General features: G+C 45.4%; 1 protein-coding gene across 1 annotated transcript in view; it reads right to left on the reverse strand.

Moving 5' to 3' along the window:
- The window catches only part of CRIM1 (cysteine rich transmembrane BMP regulator 1), a gene marked incomplete at its 5' end in the record, with an annotated part of 135,599 nt that overhangs the window by 41,253 nt on the left and 73,146 nt on the right, over positions 1 to 21,200 (reverse strand). Inside the window, one exon of the mRNA XM_023746239.1 lies at positions 19,127 to 19,324. Within this exon, the coding sequence (XP_023602007.1) occupies positions 19,127 to 19,324 (198 nt within the window). The remainder of the gene's footprint in view (positions 1 to 19,126; positions 19,325 to 21,200) is intronic.

The following is a 21,200-nucleotide window of genomic DNA, read 5'->3' on the forward strand; positions in this document are numbered from 1 at the left end:
CATTTAAATTGTTAACTGCTCTTCTACTTCTTCCTGATGTTTTCTGAGTTTACTTTTTTATGATAATCAAGACACTGCTCCCAACTGTCAATGATTTCACTTTCCATTTTGCAACATTTCTGAAATGTTAGCTTTTTTTCAAGTCAGTAACTCAGAGATGTTTGAGGCTAGCTTGAAACACCTAGATTTCTTTCATCTTTCATGCGACTGTCCTTATATGGATGGTACCATGGGCCACAGGGCCTAGGAGCTTCTACTCAGGGCCTCGGCTTATGCGTGTGGCAGAGTGAGACACAAAGCCTTTGAAAAGAAGAGCGAGCAGCCACCTGGGAAGAGATACATAGAAAAAAAACAAGGTGGGGCGATGCTTTACCTCCCCTGCCATATAAACTATGAAGAATTGTTCTGGGCAGTAAGAATACAGTGTACTGTGTGTCTACATCATGTTTCCAGCGCTCTTCATTCAACGCCTTCGAGCTTCATCACATTCCAATGAGATGGGTGCCATCATTGGTCCCATTTCACAGATGAGAAAATCCCGTACACCGGCTTGCCCGAGGCCTCAGCGTTAGTAAGTGGTGGAGCCAAGATTCAAGCCCACGCATTCTGGCTCCAAGGTCGCACGCTCTCGGCCTCTGTGCAATACAAAGCCCGCCGCATTGGCTTCTGCTTCGCAGTGCAGGGTTTGGCCCCCTAGGTTGCCAAAATACTTGGGGCGCGCCAGTTGAAAAGCATTGCCCTAGGATGTCATCCTAACGCAGTGATGGTGAACCTATGACACGCGTGTCAGAGGTGACACGCGAACTCATTTTTTTGGTTGATTTTTCTTTGTTAAATGGCACATAAATATATAAAATAAATATCAAACATATAAATCTTTGTTTTACTATGGTTGCAAATATCAAACAATTTCTGTATGTGACACAGCACCAGAGTTAAGTTAGGGTTTTTCAAAATGCTGACACACCGAGCTCAAAAGGTTCGCCATCACTGTCTAACGCCATAAACCTAGGGACAGTTTATGTCGCGCCAGACTGTGCTGAGAGTGAGGTCAAAGGGAAGAGAGACACTCGCATATTTATGGAGCCTCTTTTCAACCCAAAGATACTCTAAACGTCTTCAGTGGACGCTGGTTCTCACAGTATTTTTTAAAGAGCTGAGTACAGAATGTCTCTACCTATGTTTTCACAAGTGGAAAATATGAGCTGCAGAGAGGGTGACTGGCTTCTCCAAGTTTACATAGCAACCCCGGAGCAGGCTGGGAATAGAACAGCACAGAGGTTCCCGACCTCCTGCCCAACACTCTATCCACTGGTCCACACTGTCTCCTCGAGTTTCATCCCCCGTTACCATGGCAGGGAGACCAAAATAAGTGTTCCAGCGGCCACTGCTACGATCAAGATTTCTAAATTCCCATCCGTCGTCTAAAAGGGGCCGGTGACTCAACTCTCCACAGGTCGCAACAATGACTTTTTAGAGAGAAGCTCTGCTCAGCATCCTCCCACTGGAAATTCTTATGAAGAAGGCACGGCACATTCTCCGTTTTTATCAAAGCGCAGTTTGGAGACCAGCTCCCTGAAATTTTATGTAAACATTCCAATGCTGTAAATTTTCTAATTTCCTTCAATGATGAAAGCATCCCTTATGACAGAGAACTTTAAACATCAAAAAGTAGTTTAAGTTTAGGCAAGTTTTAGGAGGTTAGTGGATTAAATACAGTAATACTGCTTTCCTACATTCTCTTAAAAAATGCCATAAACATCTTCGGTTTTGAAACTCATGTAGTTTTTTTCTTTTATCACTGCACTTATTAGCCACACAAACTACTGATTCTATTTCAGCCTTTAGCCACGAGACTGCCAAGGTTTTGTCAAAATTATTCTAACCACAAATATGAGAGAGAGCAGAGAACCTACCACATTTAAAGATTCCACACCACAGATTATTCCACTGAGGAAGGCGTTAGACAGTGATGGCGAACCTTTTGAGCTTGGTGTGTCAGCATTTTGAAAAACCCTAACTTAACTCTGGTGCTGTGTCACATACAGAAATTGTTTGATATTTGCAACCATAGTAAAACAAAGATTTATATTTTTGATATTTATTTTATATATTTATGTGCCATTTAACAAAGAAAAATCAACCAAAAAAATGAGTTCGCGTGTCACCTCTGACACGCGTGTCATAGGTTCGCCATCACTGCGTTAGGATGACATCCTAGGGCAATGCTTTTCAACCGGTGCGCCCCAAGTATTTTAAAACACGCAATACCTGACGATTTACTCGTGGGAACAGACCTCTTTCCCCTTAGGTTGTCAAATTAAAAAATGACAACAGCCGGCACAACAATAGCCACCCAGTGTCAATGAATCAAAATTATACCTATTTTTTTGGTCAGATGGGCAAAAAATATTTATTTTTGGTATGCAGCAGACTTTTAGTAACTTTATGTGCGCTGTGAGAGAAAAAGGTTGGAAATCGCTGTTCTAGAGTCATTAGAGTGAGGATGAGGGTGAATTCGGAAAGTCCAGTGCTGTAGCAAATGGCTTATCCATAGAGACCAAAACCTTGTATTCTTTACTAACATTGGGGTTTATGAGAAACTTCTGCCTTCAAAAATGTATTATAGAAAAATATATATTTGGGCAGACTACATTGACACTGAAAATTCAGAATAACCGCAGGGCAGTATGGAATTTTACTTTGAGTGAAGTTCAGGGATTTGTTAAGAGAGTTAATAGTGATGTATGTGCTATTTTGGGGCACATCTCCTGATTACTGGATGGGATTAGGATTATGATCTGTGGCCAGAAAGAAAAGGAAAAATTAATTGGCTGCCTGAGGATCAGAACCTCAACAGTGAGAACAGTCCCACGTTTTATCCAAGCAGCTACATCGGTAGCTCGGTTCTCCGGGAGAGGAAACACCTTCAGTCTTTCCCTGCAACATGCAGGATAACGGCTTTTGCTCAGTTTAACAAATGAAAAAACGTACATAGAAGGGCTGTGGCGTAGGCACTGATCTTACAACGCTGCCCTGTAAACATTTTAGGTAAAACAAGTCCTACTGGGTGTCTTCCGGGCCCCAGAAGAAGTGGTAGAATGCAAGAAGCCAAAAACCATGTAGTGCCTCTAAAATTAGTATTTCCCCATTCATTTATGATGCACACGACACGGAAGCAATTGGGAAGAATACGCATTTCAAATTCTAATTCCCTCCGTATTTCATATTAAAACAGAGGAAAAAACTCAACAAAACTCACAGAAAACCTCAAAACTCAACAAACATGTATTCACGAAAAGCGTCCATTTGCTCTGGAACTATTCCATTTCCTTTCAATCGATCAGGCTGAACACAACAACACTCGCTGTGATAGAGTAAATCTAGACAGAAGTCTAACTTAAAAAACAACATTCGAACCCTGCAGTTACTATGTTTAACAAATAAGTATTGCTTTCCTTTTCAAATACACGCTGGAAGAAACTGTACAAGCCTCTGAGGGGGAGATGCACGTTAGGGGTGCTCCTGCCGCCGCCCCAGGTCACTGCAGCCACTGTGGGCGTGTAACAGACACACACGCAGGCAAGCGGCCGTCTCCTAACGGTTTATCTGAAGTCATACATGACTGTCTACCTCCTTCCATCAGTCTCTCGACGTTTTAGTGTTCGGTTTCCTACCGTGTTAGGCCATGTATCTATGTTAGATTTCGGTTAAGAATAATATTACGACAGAAATATGCAACTATAAATTTTCTAGCAAAACTCTGATATCATCGTAAGCAGATCTGGGTTTGTTTTCAGTCCCATCTATTAATATGTAACCTCAAAACTGGTCATATTACTTTTGGGGGCAATTTTTTAAAGAAAGAAGTGGCGTGAAACTCCTGAAATTCATGATCTTATTTCAGACAATGAACGCCAAACGGAGACACATTTGATACCATCCTGAATTAGAGCCTTTAAAAATCAACATTGCGCTTACAGTCCTTAAAGAGTAACGACCAAGAGCTGGCTAGCGTCTTCGCACAGTTGCTATCCAAGGAAGGTCTTGGTAGGGAAGGAGTCATTTTAAAGAATCCAGAATCACGGAGCCACAGTTGGCTTGTTTCTAACCTAGCTACAGAAAGAAACTGGAGGACGTGCCCGTGAGAGCGCTCTGCAAGCTGTGCACCAGGAATTGTTATCATCCCACACTTTCTCTAGTCTCTGCAACAGTGCTCTGAACACGGAAACTATCCCGACGGGGCTCGGCCTGAGCACCAGAAGATTCTCATTTAAATCCTACATTTCGCTGCTCTTCTATTACATGGGGTACGGTACTGAAATGCTATGCCAGAGAATAGATGCCTTTCTACAAAGACCGAGTGATGACTTGGGTGATTATCAGTTGAACGAGATTCTGGATAAGACTCTTGGAGACATGGATGCATCCCTGTATGGGAGGCCTGCTGCTGGCAGCAAAGAAAACTGTCCCCCTTTACACTGGTCTTGCCTGTCCTCACTTAGGAGGACGAGGGGACGCCTGCACAAGGGCGGGATTAGGTGAGGGGAAATTCCACTTGCTTCCAGGATCTCCCTGAAATTCCACCTCCTCTTGAGCTGAGTCAGCTGAGTCCTCCACAGGGAGAGGCTGGCTCTGCAGGGATTCAGTCTGTGGCTACAACTCTCTCTAACGGGAGCCCTGGAACAGCTTCTCTGTGAAGAATTCTAGAAACGTTTCTGAGCCTAGAAGCAACAAGAGCAAAAATGGGTGTTCGCTATGTCTCCAGTCTCCATCCTACCCTGCGTCTGGGTGGGGACCGGACTCTCCTCAACCTGTTTCCTCGAATGGTTTTCAAGGACTCTGGGCCCCCCCCAGGGCCCAGCAGAGCGCTTTTCACAGCCCCCCCCCCCCCCGCCCCCGTGGGTGATCAGCACCAATTGTCGTCCCAGGTCTTAGGGAATAAAATTCTGGGAGGAAGCCTGCCATTACAGGCAACAACATGAACACATAGTGGTTCATCATTTTACATTTATATAAAGGTTTAGGGAAGAATATTTCTTTCATTTCCTAGGAAGCACAACAAACCCCCCAGGTCAGTGAAAATGTATCCAGGAAAACATATTTTTCAAGATTAAGAGAGTGCCAGGTGCTACGTTTCTAGAACACCACCAATATCTCTGTGAAGAATTCTAGAAACGTTTCTGAGCCTACAAGCAACAAGAACAAAAATGGGTGTTCGCTATGTCTCATAATTAACATGGCCAAGAGTATAAAGTTAAAACAAAAATCATTATTCTTATTCCGAGGCCATAGCACTTGGACCATAAAATATATACTTGTTTATTTAGGAGGTATAAATGGGTTAAACAAATCTAAGTAAGCTCTCTACTTTCTTGATTCTTATTTTATGGAAAATTCTCCAAAAAGGAGAAAGGGAAGTAGGAAGTTGAAATTCAAGTTCAACCTTTTAAGAATGGATTTTAAAGTTTTAATGTCGGTCCTATTGTCATATTGGATAGTTTTAACATGTCTGAGACAACAACAGAACAAAAACATATATTTCGACCTTCAGTTATTTAAAAACGTGTTAACTTAAATTTATATAGTCACTGTTCTACTTCAGGTAGGTGTAACTTAAATAAAAATGTTAACAGATGCTTTTAACCCCGCGCTCATTTCTATTGCCCCGTTGGACTTCTGGTTTTGAATTAATGCATACAAGGTTCTTCTCATGACCTTGATACCACCAGCTGGTTATCTCTTGCAAATAATACCAATTATGTATCTCCATTGAGCAATGTGGGAAGCACTCTTTCTGATTAGCAACACTGGGAAGGCTGACAGCCCATTAGTAGCTCTTGAGGGTGGGTGGGTGGGTGATTCTGGGACGTGCCCTTGTGGAAGGTGCTCGGAGCCATCCCTGCTGGTTTGACTGTGGGGAGGAAGAGGAGCTCTGGGTCCAGATGTCTATGGTCTCTGGGAATGCTTTCTCCCGCCGCTGGGGGTCTGGGCGCGTGGCTGGTCTGGAGGGCCTGGCTGTGGGTAGCAGCTGCCCATCAGCACCCTGGATTCCTACAAATCCATACCAGTGTCCGCGCGCACACACATGCACACTAAGAAAAGTTCTTTCTGGAAGAACCTCACCAGAGGCAAATTTCTAGAAATAGTTAAGGCAGATCCACTCTTACATTTCTTTCGAAACTTAAAAAATGTTAAGTAGAAAAGGATAAATGAAGCTCATTCCTATCTGTCTCTTATTTCTCTTATTACCTCCCCCTTTGGACTTTAATAATGGTTTGCTTACTTCGTGTCGCTCCTATCTGTGGATTCACAAGCCTGCTTATTTGATTGTGAAAGACTAAGATGAACAATTACGTCCTCTTTTCAGACCTAATTCAGGCACTTTCTTCCTTAAGATTTTTTGGGGTGGGGTGAGGGAGTGGGGGGCTGCACTTGGTTAAGCCAGACGAATATCTGATGAGCGGGACAATTCTGAAGCTTCACCACTTTACGTGGCTGAATATATCAGGCCTCCTACAGCCCACCAGTTACTGGTGGTCTGTCCAAGGGCCATAAAACTGGAGATTAAGTTGGCCAAGACAGAACCAAAGGAGATAGCTTATCTTTTTTACTGTCTTCATATGTCATTCTGTTACCACAGTTGCTATTCAAATGTGACCGTAACTAGTCAGAAAACCATTGGAATAAATCACGGGAAATATCAACTAATTGCAGCCTGGGAAGAGAAATACTGTAAAGAGAAAATTTTCCCAAATGAAGCTGGAGGAAAATCTCTATTAATGTAGACAATAAGAAAGGAAAAAAAGTGAAGATATAAAAATTCCCTAATCTGGAAATGGGAATTTCCATGGTGTATGAATGTGTATTTAAGAAAGTCTCATTAAGTCATGGAAAAATATCTCCTACAGTTGGAGTCTCCAAATTCTTTCAGGCATTACACATTTAGTTATCCTTTTTCCCTTTGTATATATTTCTCATAACAACACCTACACCCTTGTAATTTCTGAAGTACTTATCTCTGAGCAGTTTCTTTATTTTAAAATGAATGGTGTGAAAATGTTCCCAAGATCTGTATTATTTTATGGTCAGATAGAGGAGAAATCACATATTTACTTTAGACCTATTTATTAACTTTGTGTGCTTTCTCCAAGGACTCTTGGCAGTTGGAGATATTTTTCTTCCTTTACCAATCTCATACTTAATAGGAAGAGACGGTAGTATGATTCCGAGATTATTATTAAACGGCCACGAAAGGCAAATAAAAAACAAACTTTTTCTATCGAGTGGGATATCATTTTCCAGGAATTCAGCTTGAGAAGAAGCTCAGAAAATAACCGAGTTCCAAGAATAATCTGTACCTTTTCAATTTGTCTTATACTTTATTCCTATATATTTCCTGTTCATTTTCATAGAGAATATATTCTGGTAACCTTTAACTGGGAAAACACATGCCGTATTTGTAAGCCTATGTATGTGTATTTTAACAACTATATTCAGTGTGGGGGTGTCAGATGGTCAGAATGTGATTCCAGGAACCCAACACTCTGAGAAATAGCTGAGGACCAGGGAGGAAGGGTCCTCCCATTAGGGACCATGGTTTATTCACTGTTTATGACGTCAGCACCTAGTACAGAACTTGGCCCCTAGTAATATTTAATGAACAAAGACAGGGGAAAAAGACACCTGTGCATTTTAAAGTTAGGACACTTTTTTTTTTTTTTTATGAAGAAGGGTCCCCATTCAATACTGTCCCTGACAGGCTGAGTCTCTAATTTCCCAACTTGGAGGCCTGGACAGTACGTTCCTTAGGACCCTCCTCACTGCAGCAGTCCCTTGCACACCACAGGTTCTCAGTAAATGAGACCCACCGACGCAGCACGCGAGACCAGCAGGCTGTGGTGAAGCACGGAAACTGAGTGAGAACCCCCAGGTCCAAGCAGGCCAAACTGACACCCAGATGCCTGACGTGGGTGAAGTGATGACCTGTATCTCTGATTGCGCAAGGCACGGAGTACACAAAGCATCGCAGGTCTCCCTTCAACATGCTTACCACCAAGTCTGACCCTCTGAAAGCTTAATTACCTGGAGAATTCACTTCTGTGACTACCTCATTCCTTTATGGTGCCAAGTAAGAACAGCATCATTACAACGGTCCTGAAAACAGCTGGGCACGCACTCAATTCAGCAGCTCATCTCGCACGGGATGCAGGATGAGCACGTCACGATGAGGCAGAGACTGGCACGAGGGAGAAGAGAGGAGGGGAGAGCTGGGACCAGAACGCACAGTGCTGGTGACGGTGGCTCAGTGCCTGGCACACTGCGGGGCTGAGCAGCCCATTCATTTACTCCGTAGGGATGTGAGTGCCACTGGTCAGGGCCCAGGGCTCAGATGTGCATGGGGCTGGGCAGGAGGCGAGCATGAGGCAGAGCTGGCTGGGTGGGGCGCACCCTACGTGGGGCAAGCAGGACCAGACAAGGGGAAGCAGGCTTTCCCAGAGGTCAAACCGCAAGGTCAACATTCCAGCCAGAGGTCAGGAAAAGAGCCTGGATCAAAGGCGAGGCCATAAAAGTTCCGACTCACAGGACCTGGGTCTCAGCAATGAGAATGGAGCCAGGAGCAAGCATGGGTTTCGCATCCGAGCCATGATGATCAGGTGCTCTCATATTCACGGCCTTATCCCCCCCCCCCCCCCCGCCATTCCCCACCCTCTCACGATGGTGGTCTACAGAGATGGACTGGGGGGTGGGAAGTCAGAAGATTTAGCTTGAGTCCCTGTTCTCTGCTTATCTTACATCTGATGCTCAACCTCTCTGGGCATCTATAAAATGGGAAAACCCATTTCCCCTACCTCAACGATGATCACAAAGAGGGGACCAGTCTGTATACCCTAAGGGCTACAGGAATACTGCTGGCTGCTACAGTTATTGTTCTAACGACGATCCTGCTTGCTCAGAGCTAGAACTGGTCTCAGACGATGGCTGAGTTAAGTGACTTACATGCCCGTTTGCAGGCCTCAAGTGTTCAGCTGATAAAGCTATGACAACTGGATTGGCGTTCTGGACCCTGTCCTTTGTAACTGAAGCATCATTTTCTATCTCTACTGATAACATGAAAAGCTTCTGGGATGTGGGTGGGTCCACATGGTCTGGTGAGCTGGGAGCGCGTTAGTGGCCAGCCACTGGCGCTGTTCACATCTGCTGAGTAGCGGTCTGCGGCCATTGTCTCGCTTTTTGACTGTGTCCATGGTGTCTCGAAGAGAACAGAAACCTCTTCATAATCAGCTTATCCAATGTGAGCAGGAACAATGGTTCTGTGTGCCTGGCTGGCCCCGTTCTTCCTCTCTCATGACAGGGGCCTGGCTGGCTGGGTCTTTGGGGCTGAGGGCAAACTCATCACAGTGTCGATTACACTATGTTGGTGGCTTTTAGTAGTTGTGCCATCTCAACTTGAAAGAGGAGCCGGAAGACCCATCTCCAAAAGCTGCCTTTGATCAGCAAATCGTAGTCTCAGCACCTCAGGGACCTAAAGCTTGTGTCAACAAGAAGAGACGGCTCACCCAGGACTTTAACAACAATATTTGGGAGTGTTGCACTCCGAGAATAATGTCACAGGACCGTGGAGCGCCCCTACTGAACTCATCTGGCCTCACATCTCCTCGGAACCTTTTAAACACTTGGTTCCCAGAAAGCATGACAGAGTCACGGGCTTGAAAAGAACTGCACTTGCTGATCCTTCAGAGAATCCACGGCCTGAGGCCATCCCAAACTGACAGCTTATTGTCTTTGAACATTGTTTTTTTTAGCGTCACTATTAAAATAGAGACTCCCAGAATTGTTTGAAAAAGTGAGCTGATACGCAGGGCCATGGCTTTCCATTAAGGTGAGACAAGAACACCATCGCTTATCTTCCGACTGATGCCCAACCTCGAGGGTGGCATGACCTCAGGGCGAGGAACAGGCATAAGCAATGGGTAGGCCCCGAATACATACACAGGCATCACATATACCCTGCCTGATTACAAAGCAGATCCAAGTCAGCATCAGGTTGTAGACGTGTGTATACATTTTTAAAGGGAGGAAATGAAGACCAAGGTAAATGTTAAGTAGGGAAGAGTATGCTGCAGCCAGGGAGGTGGTCCGCATACAGGGAGCAGGTTGGGAGGGCCTGCCTGGTTGGGCAGATGGCTTCACAGACTCGACTGTCAGTCTGCTCCAGCAGTCAACGTGAAAATCACACCCGAGCACTCCATGACCCCGAGGGTCCCCAAGGGCCAGCGCTCGTTGGCCTGAGAATTTTCTTGGGGATTCTTCGTCCTGATTCAGGATGGTGCCGCAAGATCAGAGCTGGAGCCTTGACCTGAATCTTATTTTTAATGGGTGACTACCATTAAATTCTGTGGTCTCCAATGGCCGGGACACGGGAATTGGGCTCTGTTTCAAACATCTGTGACTCATCAAGCTACTCTCTCAGATGGGAGAGTAAAATTCACCTGACGCATAACTAAGTATACCTCATAGACATAGTCAGTAAAAATTAGGTCTAACAGTTCATTCAAGTCAAGCTTGAAACTGTGTAAAATGGAATGCGTCGCCATCCCTTTGTGGTTCCGACAAATTTCAGAGAAGCGCTAAATGTTCACTGTCACTCATCCCGTACCCAATTTAGGACAAACGATGGTATGACCACGGGAAAAAGATGGCCCGGCTGAGTCTCCTGGTAACGAATTTCCCAGTCTGCACGCAGTGAGCATTTGGGAATCTCAAATGGGAAGGCGGACATGTGGGTTTGATCGGCTCCCTGCCACCTCGCAGCCACCTGTGAGGGGGGCCCACAAATGGGCAAGGGACACTCTTTACTAAACACTTTCATTCCTCTCGTCTGTGCTCTTATATTACAATAATGTGGTGCAGACATTTTATACACCCGTGTGACATTTTATCTTCCACAATCAGACACAGCGCAAAAAATACTTCTAAGAGGGCCTTTAAAAACAAGTTCGCTATCTCTAATGCTAACCCTCATGTATCAAACAGCGGGAAATCACTTTGTTCTTGTAAGATATACTTAAGGCTATATAAGGAACAGTTTAAAATGGTATACTCAGAAATGGAGTTAGATAACTGAATATTAGAAATCAATTATACAGGAATCATCACCTCTTTTTTATTTCTAAAAAGAGTTATTTCCATAGGGAAATTATTTTAGTCTTCTTTGAAAATACAATTGAAAGGAGCACCTGCAATTTCACAAAAATGTTGTAATATAATATGTGGCCATTTAAATACATTCCTCTAGCCCCTAGAAGTCATCTACACACTATGTGGGCAGTGAATTGATTTTTTTAAGAAATAAACACATCACAAGTTATACTTATAAAGACGTGTTACTGCTAAAAGCACTCACTTACTAGTAAGAGTTGCTCTCAGAGCACATTACCATACCACAGAAGACCAAATGCCTTTATTTTACTATTACCGTTTGCTTCCTCTGAACATTTTAACCCAGCCAGATCACTCACCTTTGTCACCAGACAAAGCTGAGAATGACTATTTCCTAGAGCAGTGATGGCGAACCTTTTGAGCTCGGCGTGTCAGCATTTTGACAACCCTAACTTAACTCTGGTGCCGTGTCACATATAGAAATTTTTTGATATTTGCAACCATAGTAAAACAAAGATTTATATTTTTGATATTTATTTTATATATTTAAATGCCATTTAACAAAGAAAAATTAACCAAAAAAATGAGTTCGCGTGTCACCTCTGACACGCGTGTCATAGGTTCGCCATCACTGCCCTAGAGTCTGACAAACCTTTACAGTCCGGAGTTTACAAAGCTAAAACTATTCAAAAGGATGTACTGCAAGCTCTCACATCAGCTAACACAGAGGTACCCAAACCATTCTGAATGACTGCATTTCTGCAATAACTAGTTTTCCCATATAACTACTGGAATGGAAGGCCACTTCACTTGAATATGCAAACTGTGATATGTTTAGAAATTATATCATGTTTCAAAATCATTTCCTTACTGTGTAGTGGGACCTTGTATCGTAGAAACACACAAGGTTTATATGGAAAGTGCTGTCACAGGTGCTTTAAATACAGGTGTGTTGAGACCAATCCATTCCTTAGCACAGAGGCAAACAGTCGAAGGAGATAAGAGAATTTTAACATAAGATGGTCTCAGATAGCCATGCTTAGGTAAAGCAGAACATCTCTTGAAAACTAGAAAATGTGATTACTAGTTAACATGATAAATTCTACAAGGCTGACAAAAACTACCAGGAAACCAATTCTGCTACTTGTGGCCCATGGCTGTACCAGAAAGGATCTTTCTTTCTGAAGTCGGCAGGCCTGTTCCGAAGGGCATGTCTCTTAATGACCTTCATTAACTTCTGTGTGGTTGCCTAAGAGTTGTCTCTTATCCAGAAAAGTTTAACACAGGCTCAGTGGAGACCGTGTTTATTTAAGTTTGTTGGAAAAACATTCCTATCATTTCAAGAATGACTAAATATTTTTCATTCACATAGTTAGCATTCCAGACTGTTTTCCTGCCTCTGTTGATTAGATGAAAATTAGCAGGCCCGGGTCTGAGCTATTAGCTTCAATTATTATCTTAGTAGGAGAATTATGAGACTCCCAGCAATAATGCCCTTTTAGGTGTGGGAAACGCAGAGCAGGGGCAATAAAGAGGAACCTGCGCCCTCACAGGCCACTTCCACAGGAAACACAGGGCGGCTGTGGCGGCCGCACATCAGAGCAGAGGGCTGGCGAGCCGTGTGTTGCAGAATCAGCTCTGAACAATGACGTGCTGACGTTATTTGAAATACCTACAGGCATTTTAAATTACCAGGTAAAATCCAAGCGCTATGAAACTCATCCAGGACCAATTTCTGATGCTTAGGTTCAAGCCCTGGGGTGACACATGCTCATTGGCTTTGCATTTGTTACTCTCAATATGACCTTATTCGGACAAGCAAAAAAACAACAAAAATAAACCAGACTGTGCTACTATATTTTAACTGCCATTTATGGAGCTAGTTTCCAGGATACGTAGAGTTAAAGGGTGAACCAACATGCCTAAGAGAGTTTGAGATATGACGGGTATTTTATTACTTTTGCCCACTCAGGACAGCACAGTCTACGGGACTGAAGCAATACCACCCATAAACTGAGTTTTGGTCCCCGGTATGTATCAGAATGTTACTATCATGTGACCCTGTAGCATCTCTGACTTTGCTGCCTCTGGGGTCAGCCCAACTATGCTGGACTCCTCGCCACAGAAGCAGTAGCTTAATCATTTGAGATACTGCTCAGTGAGGAAGTCTTCTGGGCTGAAAATATGTTTTCTTCTTTGAAGGAATTCCCACCCAGATATGTGCCTGGTACAGACTTTTCTGGCAGCCCGGTAGAAATCTCATTTGGAGGGCGGCTTGATTCAAACTCTATCATCAACATTTACAGGAAAGGATAGAGGGCTCCTATAAAATGAGGATGGAGGAGGAGGAGGAGGAGGAGGAGGAGGGAATATTTGACAGCTCACAGACTTCCAGCCTGTTAGAGCTCAGAACACAGCATGCAGTCTATTGGGTGAGCTGACACTGAAGTGGCTACTAAATCTACAGGGTTGTCAAGAGAGGCCTAATACCCTCTCTTCAACACCTTCCTGAGAAGGACCAGGACTCCCCAGGTAAGGGATCCAACAAGGGAGGGGGCAGGAAGAAAGAGAGCTGACTGTCTGGCTCAATCCCATTTCATCCTAAATCCAGAGAATTAGAAATAATCCACGCACAGGAAACGTCTTAGTCCTCCACTTCAAGAGTTAGTTCAGCTCAGTTTCAGATAACAGCTCTGCGAAAACACTCACTTTAAGTTTTCATTATAGAAAAATTAAAAAATAATACTGAAGTATATAGAATAAAATGATGGGACACTCGTATACCCATCACCCAGCTTTGACAATCTATGAATAATTCTTTGATTTCCTGTCTGAAATGGGAAATGGATTTTGCTTGTTTCAGAGAAACAGAAATAGTAGAAAGGCAACTACCCATTCACCAACCACGAGTACAGAGTTGATTTACTGGCAACCAAATCGTAACATTAAATGTTACCCTGTAAAATATCACCTATGTTGTTCTAAGTTCTTGACAAGTGATGCTCTTGGTATTGGCTCTGAAATCCCCAAGGTCATAAACACCATCACCTGCTCCCAGCAGGAGCCTGCACATACTAGGCCTGAAGACCACGCAGACCACAGTGGCCCCCTGGGTGGATCCAGTCACAGCTTCAGGTGAGAGCACACCAAGCCTGACGTCAAGACTTCAAAGTGATGATGGAATTCTTCTCTCCCGCATCAGGTGGCGCAGCCAAGCTGGCCTCACCCCTGTCCCCATCGCCTGCATTTTTCTTGTTGAGTCATCATGGGCACGTCACATACAACTTGCGACCAAAAATTCCCTCCCCAAGACCTTATCTTTATAAAACAAATTTTTTAACAGAAAACGGTACTCTGTCCCTAGGGTCCCTCTGACATTATGAATCAGCTTAGGTAGCATTTATGCCTGATCTTATTGGGGGGGAAATTAGCAATTAGCTAACTGTGATATTAAAATAAAAATCCCCATGCACCAAAAGGTCGAGGGTTCAATTCCCAGTCAGGGCACATGCCCGGACTGCATGCTCGATCCCCAGTAGGGGGTGTGCAGGAGGCAGCCCATCGATGTTTCCCTCTCCCTTCCGTTCTAAAAAACTCAACAAAAACATTATTTTTAAAAATCTTAAAAAAAAAAAATCCTGCCTGTAGAAGTAGCTGGAATAACAATAGTAGCTGTGGCACCTACACACTCACAAGGCGTGTCTTATTGAAAAGCAGTATATTAAACGTGACAGTGAGCATTGGCCTTGGAGGGCCTGGGGGAGCCCACTTACACTCTGTGACTCCGCACTTCAGGGGCCGAACGGGGAGGGAATAAACCACACTTCACAAACCATCCTGGGAGGCCCCCAGCAGCCCCTGGAAGCGGATGAAAGCTCAGGGCTCTCAGGAGGGGGAGCCGTCAGTCTGACGCTAATTGGTCCAACTGGCCTCTGGACAGGGGGACCCACGGTGTGCTACACACTTCATGTAACACTGCATTCTGGCCTCAATGCGTTTCTTCAAATATAAATATCCGATCGTTATTCTTTCTTCAAGGTCCAAAAGGCCATCAGCACTTGAGGCTCCGAGTATGAAGCCCCACATCAGGGCCTGCTGCCTGGCTCGGAGAGGAGTCCGGTGGTGACTGCCTCTCCAGTCCTCCCCAGCTCGCTCACGCATCATTTCTTGGCAATTTTGAGCACCTATTGACATGCCAGGTGCTGTTTTAGGGATTCAAAATAATATGGTAAATTCCTAGCTCACTCTTCCACTCTATTGGCTTAAAGGGGGATGCCATGCCCTGTTTGTCTCAGGCAGTGGGCCTGCAGGGTCCAGAGGCTGGGCTCTGAGGACACACTGCCTGCCACTCTCCAGCTACATGACCTTGGGGAAGTTCCATGACCTCTGTACTTTGGAGCCTGAGATGTGAATTTGGGCTACAGTATCTGCGAAAGAGGGAAGTTGTAAGGACCCAATGATGCTCTTCCAGCACCTAGGCCTGGCTCGCAGTTAGTGCGCAAGAAACGTTAGCTACCGTCCTTAAGGGCTGCAAATAAGACGATGCCAACGGTGCTGGATGCTGAGGGAGACCTAACTGTGCTGCCTTCCCTTTTTTGTTTTTAGTTGTGAGGTGGATTAAGGACGTAGCTTCCATACGTACACGTCAGTGGCAAACCTCGCCTGCTATTCATGCATGCCCATCCTAGCTCTTTCCAAGAGCCAGCAAATAAAAATAATGTGACTGACAAACAAGAGGAGGAGTAGAGAAAAGGCGGCAGAGCAAGTCAAGGACACAATCAGTGACAGACTTACAGACAGGGGTGGCTTATCTGGATACCTGAATTGGGTGTTGACAATAACATGGTCAGACTTAATCAGGAGAGGACTCAAGTGCCAATTTAAAAAGCACTTAGGTACTTGTGAATGAGTTAGCTGTCAGGTAGCAGCCTAGCCTTTTAGGGCCCCCAGGCTCACGTCCCCAGGGCTCTACCCAGCCCGTTATGCTGTCACTTGGAAGGTATGTATCTTTAACAACAACAGCCACAACAAGGTCCTCCCTCCCTGTGGGTCCTAACACACCATATTTGGGAATGCAGCAATTTATTTAGGAAAAAAATCTAAAACCACAGTCCTGGTGTGGGGTCCTTTCATATCACTTCAGGCTCTGACTACGCACCTTGGGATTGTAGCTAACCGGGTGAGGGCCAAAATTCGTTATGCAATTGTGCTCAGAGGAATTTATTGTGTGGATAAGCTGCATGAACACCAGTGTTTCTGTTTTTCTCTAAATAATGCTGACTGACTGTTCATTACACATTAACCTTGCTTTTATTTCATCTCATCTGTTTGCCATTCTGAAATCACTTGAAATCCTATTTAAATATGCCACTGAGAAAAATATCTTCAACTGGTTCTACAGACATTTTTAGGTCCCACAAACAAAGTAATAGAATTCATTCACCTGGCACTATTTTGTAAGTTCCTCCTTATTACTAATAATAAATTACCTCGTAGTTAGTGTCATGATCTTAAGCTGCGCACTGTTTTTCCACCCCACACCAGAAGAATTTGTCTTCCTACTACATCTTAAAATGAGAGGTTACTGGAGAGCAAATACCATCTTACATAAGACTCATTACTTAACTCAGTCAAAAACAAAAAACAAGAAACGCAAGATAAATTAGTTCCCTGAGAACGAGACGGAGGAGTCTCTTAAAAGGTTTCATGCAGAGCATGAAGGGGGCAGAAAAGAGCAGGAACCAGAAGAACCTCACGACCTGAGGCCTGAGAAGCAGATCCAGGATGTGTCCCGAAGGCCCCCTTCCCCAGGTGGCAGGAGAGGACAGGTGGACGATCACATCGTAAACACCTGGGGGACCTACAAATGATTTCCTTCCCGTGGCCACACTCCTCTCTCTCCCAACACAGGGCCCAAACCAGAGATGACGAGCGATTAGCGAGGGGACTAGACACTGGGGCCGGAGTAAACTGAGCTGACATTTGGGAGCAGGGTCAGCAGACAACCATGTAGCTGAATCCGACAGCTCGGCCACATAATGGCAAGCGGCCTTGGAGGAAATGACCTACACCTCCCTGAACGCTCATTTCTCCCTAACAGGGACTCACGAGCAGGCCTTCAGCACCGTGCTGCTGGGAGGATTCCCTGGAACCAGGTTCACAAACAAAGCACTCGCCCCACACAATCTGAACGTGGGCAGCCTTTGTCTCCAGGTTTAAATTCAAACAGCCTGAACGTTTTCTGAGAAGCTAACTAGGAGTTGTCCGTACTCATCTTTGTGTCCGTGGTGTACGAGGATTATGGGAGGTTCTTCCTAAGTTTTATGGAGTTAACGGCTAACCAAAGCTGTCATTCTTTTATCAGGGGACAAGTAGATTACAATTCCATGCATATGTTGCAGACACCGAGCTCGAGTGATCAAACTAGCATTCCCTCGCTATGCAAGCTACAGGCGTGAGAACCAATCAGTTAGTTTCACATACATTTATTTCTACTCTCCTCTACTCACCACGATAAATAGGCTAACGATGATGACGAGCACAAAAGAGTTGCCTGCCCTCCATCCACTTTCAGAAAGGCCCTGTTTTCTTAATAAGTTTTCTCAGTTTTGCTTTCCATGTATGATTCAAGATTTGTGAAGTTAAAGAGTTAGTTGCTTAGCGGATGCCATGTTTCTGCTTTTGATTGTTCTTACGTTATCACGCACATGTATACACTTAAATGTTTCAAGTTGACAACAGACTGTCCCTAAGAACAGATGGTCCCGCTGTTATCTGTTGTGACAAGGCAGGCTTGTAAAGCCAAGTGTCCACCAGACACACATATTTCTGTCCACTCCTTTTCCAGGACGGACACGCTGCCTTCAGGGGCTGGGAGGAGCGTACACGTGAGGGAGTGGGTGACTGCCACTCAGCCGGTCCTCTGGAAGCGACCGAGCCCGGAAGTGTGGCAGCTGTGCTCCGAGTGGAGGAACAGGGAGGGAATTGGTGATGTTGATAGAACTGGAGTCCTCCAATTTCCATTTTTATACAATTTTTAAGCTCTTCCAAAATGCTAACCCCTCAGAGGTTAATGAAGCAAGTCAGGCAGACTCTGACGTCTGCGTTTATGAAAATTTAGGTGGAAGCAAAAGACTTCTTGACAGAGGACTTAGTCTACTGAATGAATTTCTGAAAAGAGCTGTCATTTCCTTAATAGCTACTTTTAAAAATGCTAGAAGGATCCATCTTCAACACAGATTAATTTTTGACCCACTTTAGTTCACTTTACCATGCAAATGTGCTTCTTAACGACAAATACTCTCTATTGGGCCTGTCAGTGTAAAAATTCCATCCCTTTTCTGTAGTAACCGAGGTGGACAGTGTGTGTGAAGAACCTTCCCAGGACATGGGAAATGGAGGGAGACTGGGGTTCGGAATACCTCAGGCTCCTCTCCTCCCAACAGGATGACAGGGAGTGAACGTAAGAACCAAGACATCAGTAAAAGCCCGAGGGCAAAGCCACAGTCTCATGAAATTTGAAATAGAAAGGATGCTCGGGGGCAGGGCAGCAGGCAGGGAAACCCTCCCCATGGCTCCAGGTGCCTTTTCTAGCCCCAGGACTCCCGGGCCCCGGGAGGCATGACAAGTCGAACATGCAAGGCTGGACTCATGGGCTGGTTTCCCATTTTATTTCACTGCACTAACCTTCGGATATTAATTAGACTTCAAGGGAACTGCATGAAAATGTATACATGCTTGTAAATTATTCAGCTTAGCCTATCTGCAGCGGTAAAATAAAGACCCCATGACACTCACTGTAAATGTGCAATACTTCTCCAAAATGATAAATTTATCTGCTGCCGGTAACAGCAGGAAGCAGACGTTATGCCCAAGGAAATAAAAAACAAACAAGAACACACTGGCAGAAGCTCATCCAACACGAGACATACGCCAGGGACTCATTAGAACCGGCAGGATTTACCTTCGCACACGGGGCAGCACTCCCCGGGCACCTTGACGGGGTTCATGCAGCTCTGCCCGCAGACCGTGGCCACGCAGTGGGGCTCCCCATTGATGCACTGGCAGAACGTGCAGTCGTCTTCCCGCCACCGGTCTCCGTGGGCGAGGATCTGGCCGTTGGCATAGCAGCCGGCGGGATTATTAAAAGGATACACCGGATCTAAATGAAAACAAGAGTTCCCAGTAAAATCCAGGGCATTCCACGTCGTTTCTCTGTCTGTACCTACAGACGGTTTCCCGGGTTCTACTTATCAGCAGTTCTTTTCCAGCTGTGGTCCACAGAAGCTCAGGGCTGCAGGAGGTGTCCCTTGGGGACAAGCAAAAGCTGCTGTCACACTCAATTCCTGTCCATTCATCCTGCTGCTGCACCCAGGACAGGGGACATATGGCCTAAAAACCAATGCTTGGTGCCCGGCCAGGTGTGGCTCAGTGGTTGAGCATCGAGCTATGAACCAGGAGGTCAGTTTGACTCCCAGTCAGGGCACAAGCCCGGGTTGAGGGCTCGATCCCCAGTGTGGGGCATGCAGGAGGCAGCCGATCAATGATTCTCCCTCATCACTGATGTTTCTATCTCTCTCTCCTTCTCCCTTCCTCTCTGAAACCATAAAAATTTATATTAAAACAAATAAACAAAATACCCAACAAAATGAAAACTCCCCCCTCCCCAAAAGCAAAGTTGCACAACACTAGGCACAGAGCTGGGGGCTGGTAATCAGAAAGCTCAGATCCACTGCAGGCTCTGACCACGTCTTCCGAGCTGTCCATTTACACATCTATCGCACCCCAGTTTCACTGCCTGTGAAGCGGTGATGCCCGTCTAACTCAGGGCGCCACTGCTACTTCCAGGAGGAACGGAGCTCCGTCTCATGGTGGCTGGAGGTCAGCATGGACAACGGCGAGGAGAGGGCGGGCTCTCACTGTGGCCTTGCTCAGAACCAGGCTGGCTGAAGGTCAGCAGGGCCACTGCTTGCGCCTGGCGGGAAATTATAAACCTCGCCATAGGTCTCCCGTGAGCTGGCAGCCAAGCAGCGGCCCAGGTTGAAGGACAAAAATAGCTGAGGCCACTGAAACCACGTTTTGTGAGGTTACTGACCAGGACAGACATGCTGCATACTAAACCTCCACATATCATTACCATGAGAGCAACCAGACACATCACTGCATTTTCTTTTTCAGAATCAAACAAGCTGGTCTCAAGAAGCAAGTGCTGCCGTGCGGGGAGGGAGGTCCACACAGTTGTGAGCATGGTTCTCTGTAGTCTAAAGGGGTAATATGTATAACAATGAGGCCAACATTTAAAATCAAGCAGCCGCCTCGTTAGAAAGGCAATCTGCCAGCTATGGAGGCGGCCAAGAGACCTGAGTCAGATACGACTTTATCCATTTCTTATAAAAAACATCACATGTCCACTTTGAGCCTGGGTCTAAGTCCCAGGAAATGAGACATACCCGGGTCCGTGCCCAGACAACTCACTATGCTGATCACACAGAGGGTCCTATCGGTGTTTTCACACCACCCACTGCCAGGTGGTCTCAGAGTCTACTACCTCCTGGGGGCGCTAGGGAACTCAGTCACGGGGAAGGGTCAAAGTTTGATGTGATTTTTAAAAATCCCAACGGCACCTAAAAAGTGAACCCCCTTTCTCCCATGCTGGCTCAGATAGTGTCTAGTAGGGGAAAGGACTTCGCTGCTATGAACCGTTGTTCGGTGTGAGGGATGCAGTTTGCATACTTTACACGTTTTCAGATCTTCAATATGGTGTGCTAAATATCACTCAAACATCGAAAAGGGTTCGAGGATAACAGAGGAAAGCGTGTCACATGGCATGGCATCCTGCCTTCCCATTTCCTGTGTCAGACGAGACTGACATATCCCACTGCAGACTGAAGGCTGCGGTCCATCGGGGCCAGCAGGCTCGCCGACCTTCCTACCCAGGGACGGAGGAGTGTGTACAGACCAGAGACACAGTCGGGCAGGGCGTGGTGTTTCCGACTTCACTGCCGTCTCTGACCAGTGGCTACTTTTCTGAACTTTCG

The sequence above is a fragment of the Myotis lucifugus genome, unplaced genomic scaffold (genome assembly GCF_000147115.1).
Source record: "Myotis lucifugus unplaced genomic scaffold, Myoluc2.0 scaffold_6, whole genome shotgun sequence".
Taxonomy (NCBI): Eukaryota; Metazoa; Chordata; class Mammalia; order Chiroptera; family Vespertilionidae; genus Myotis; species Myotis lucifugus.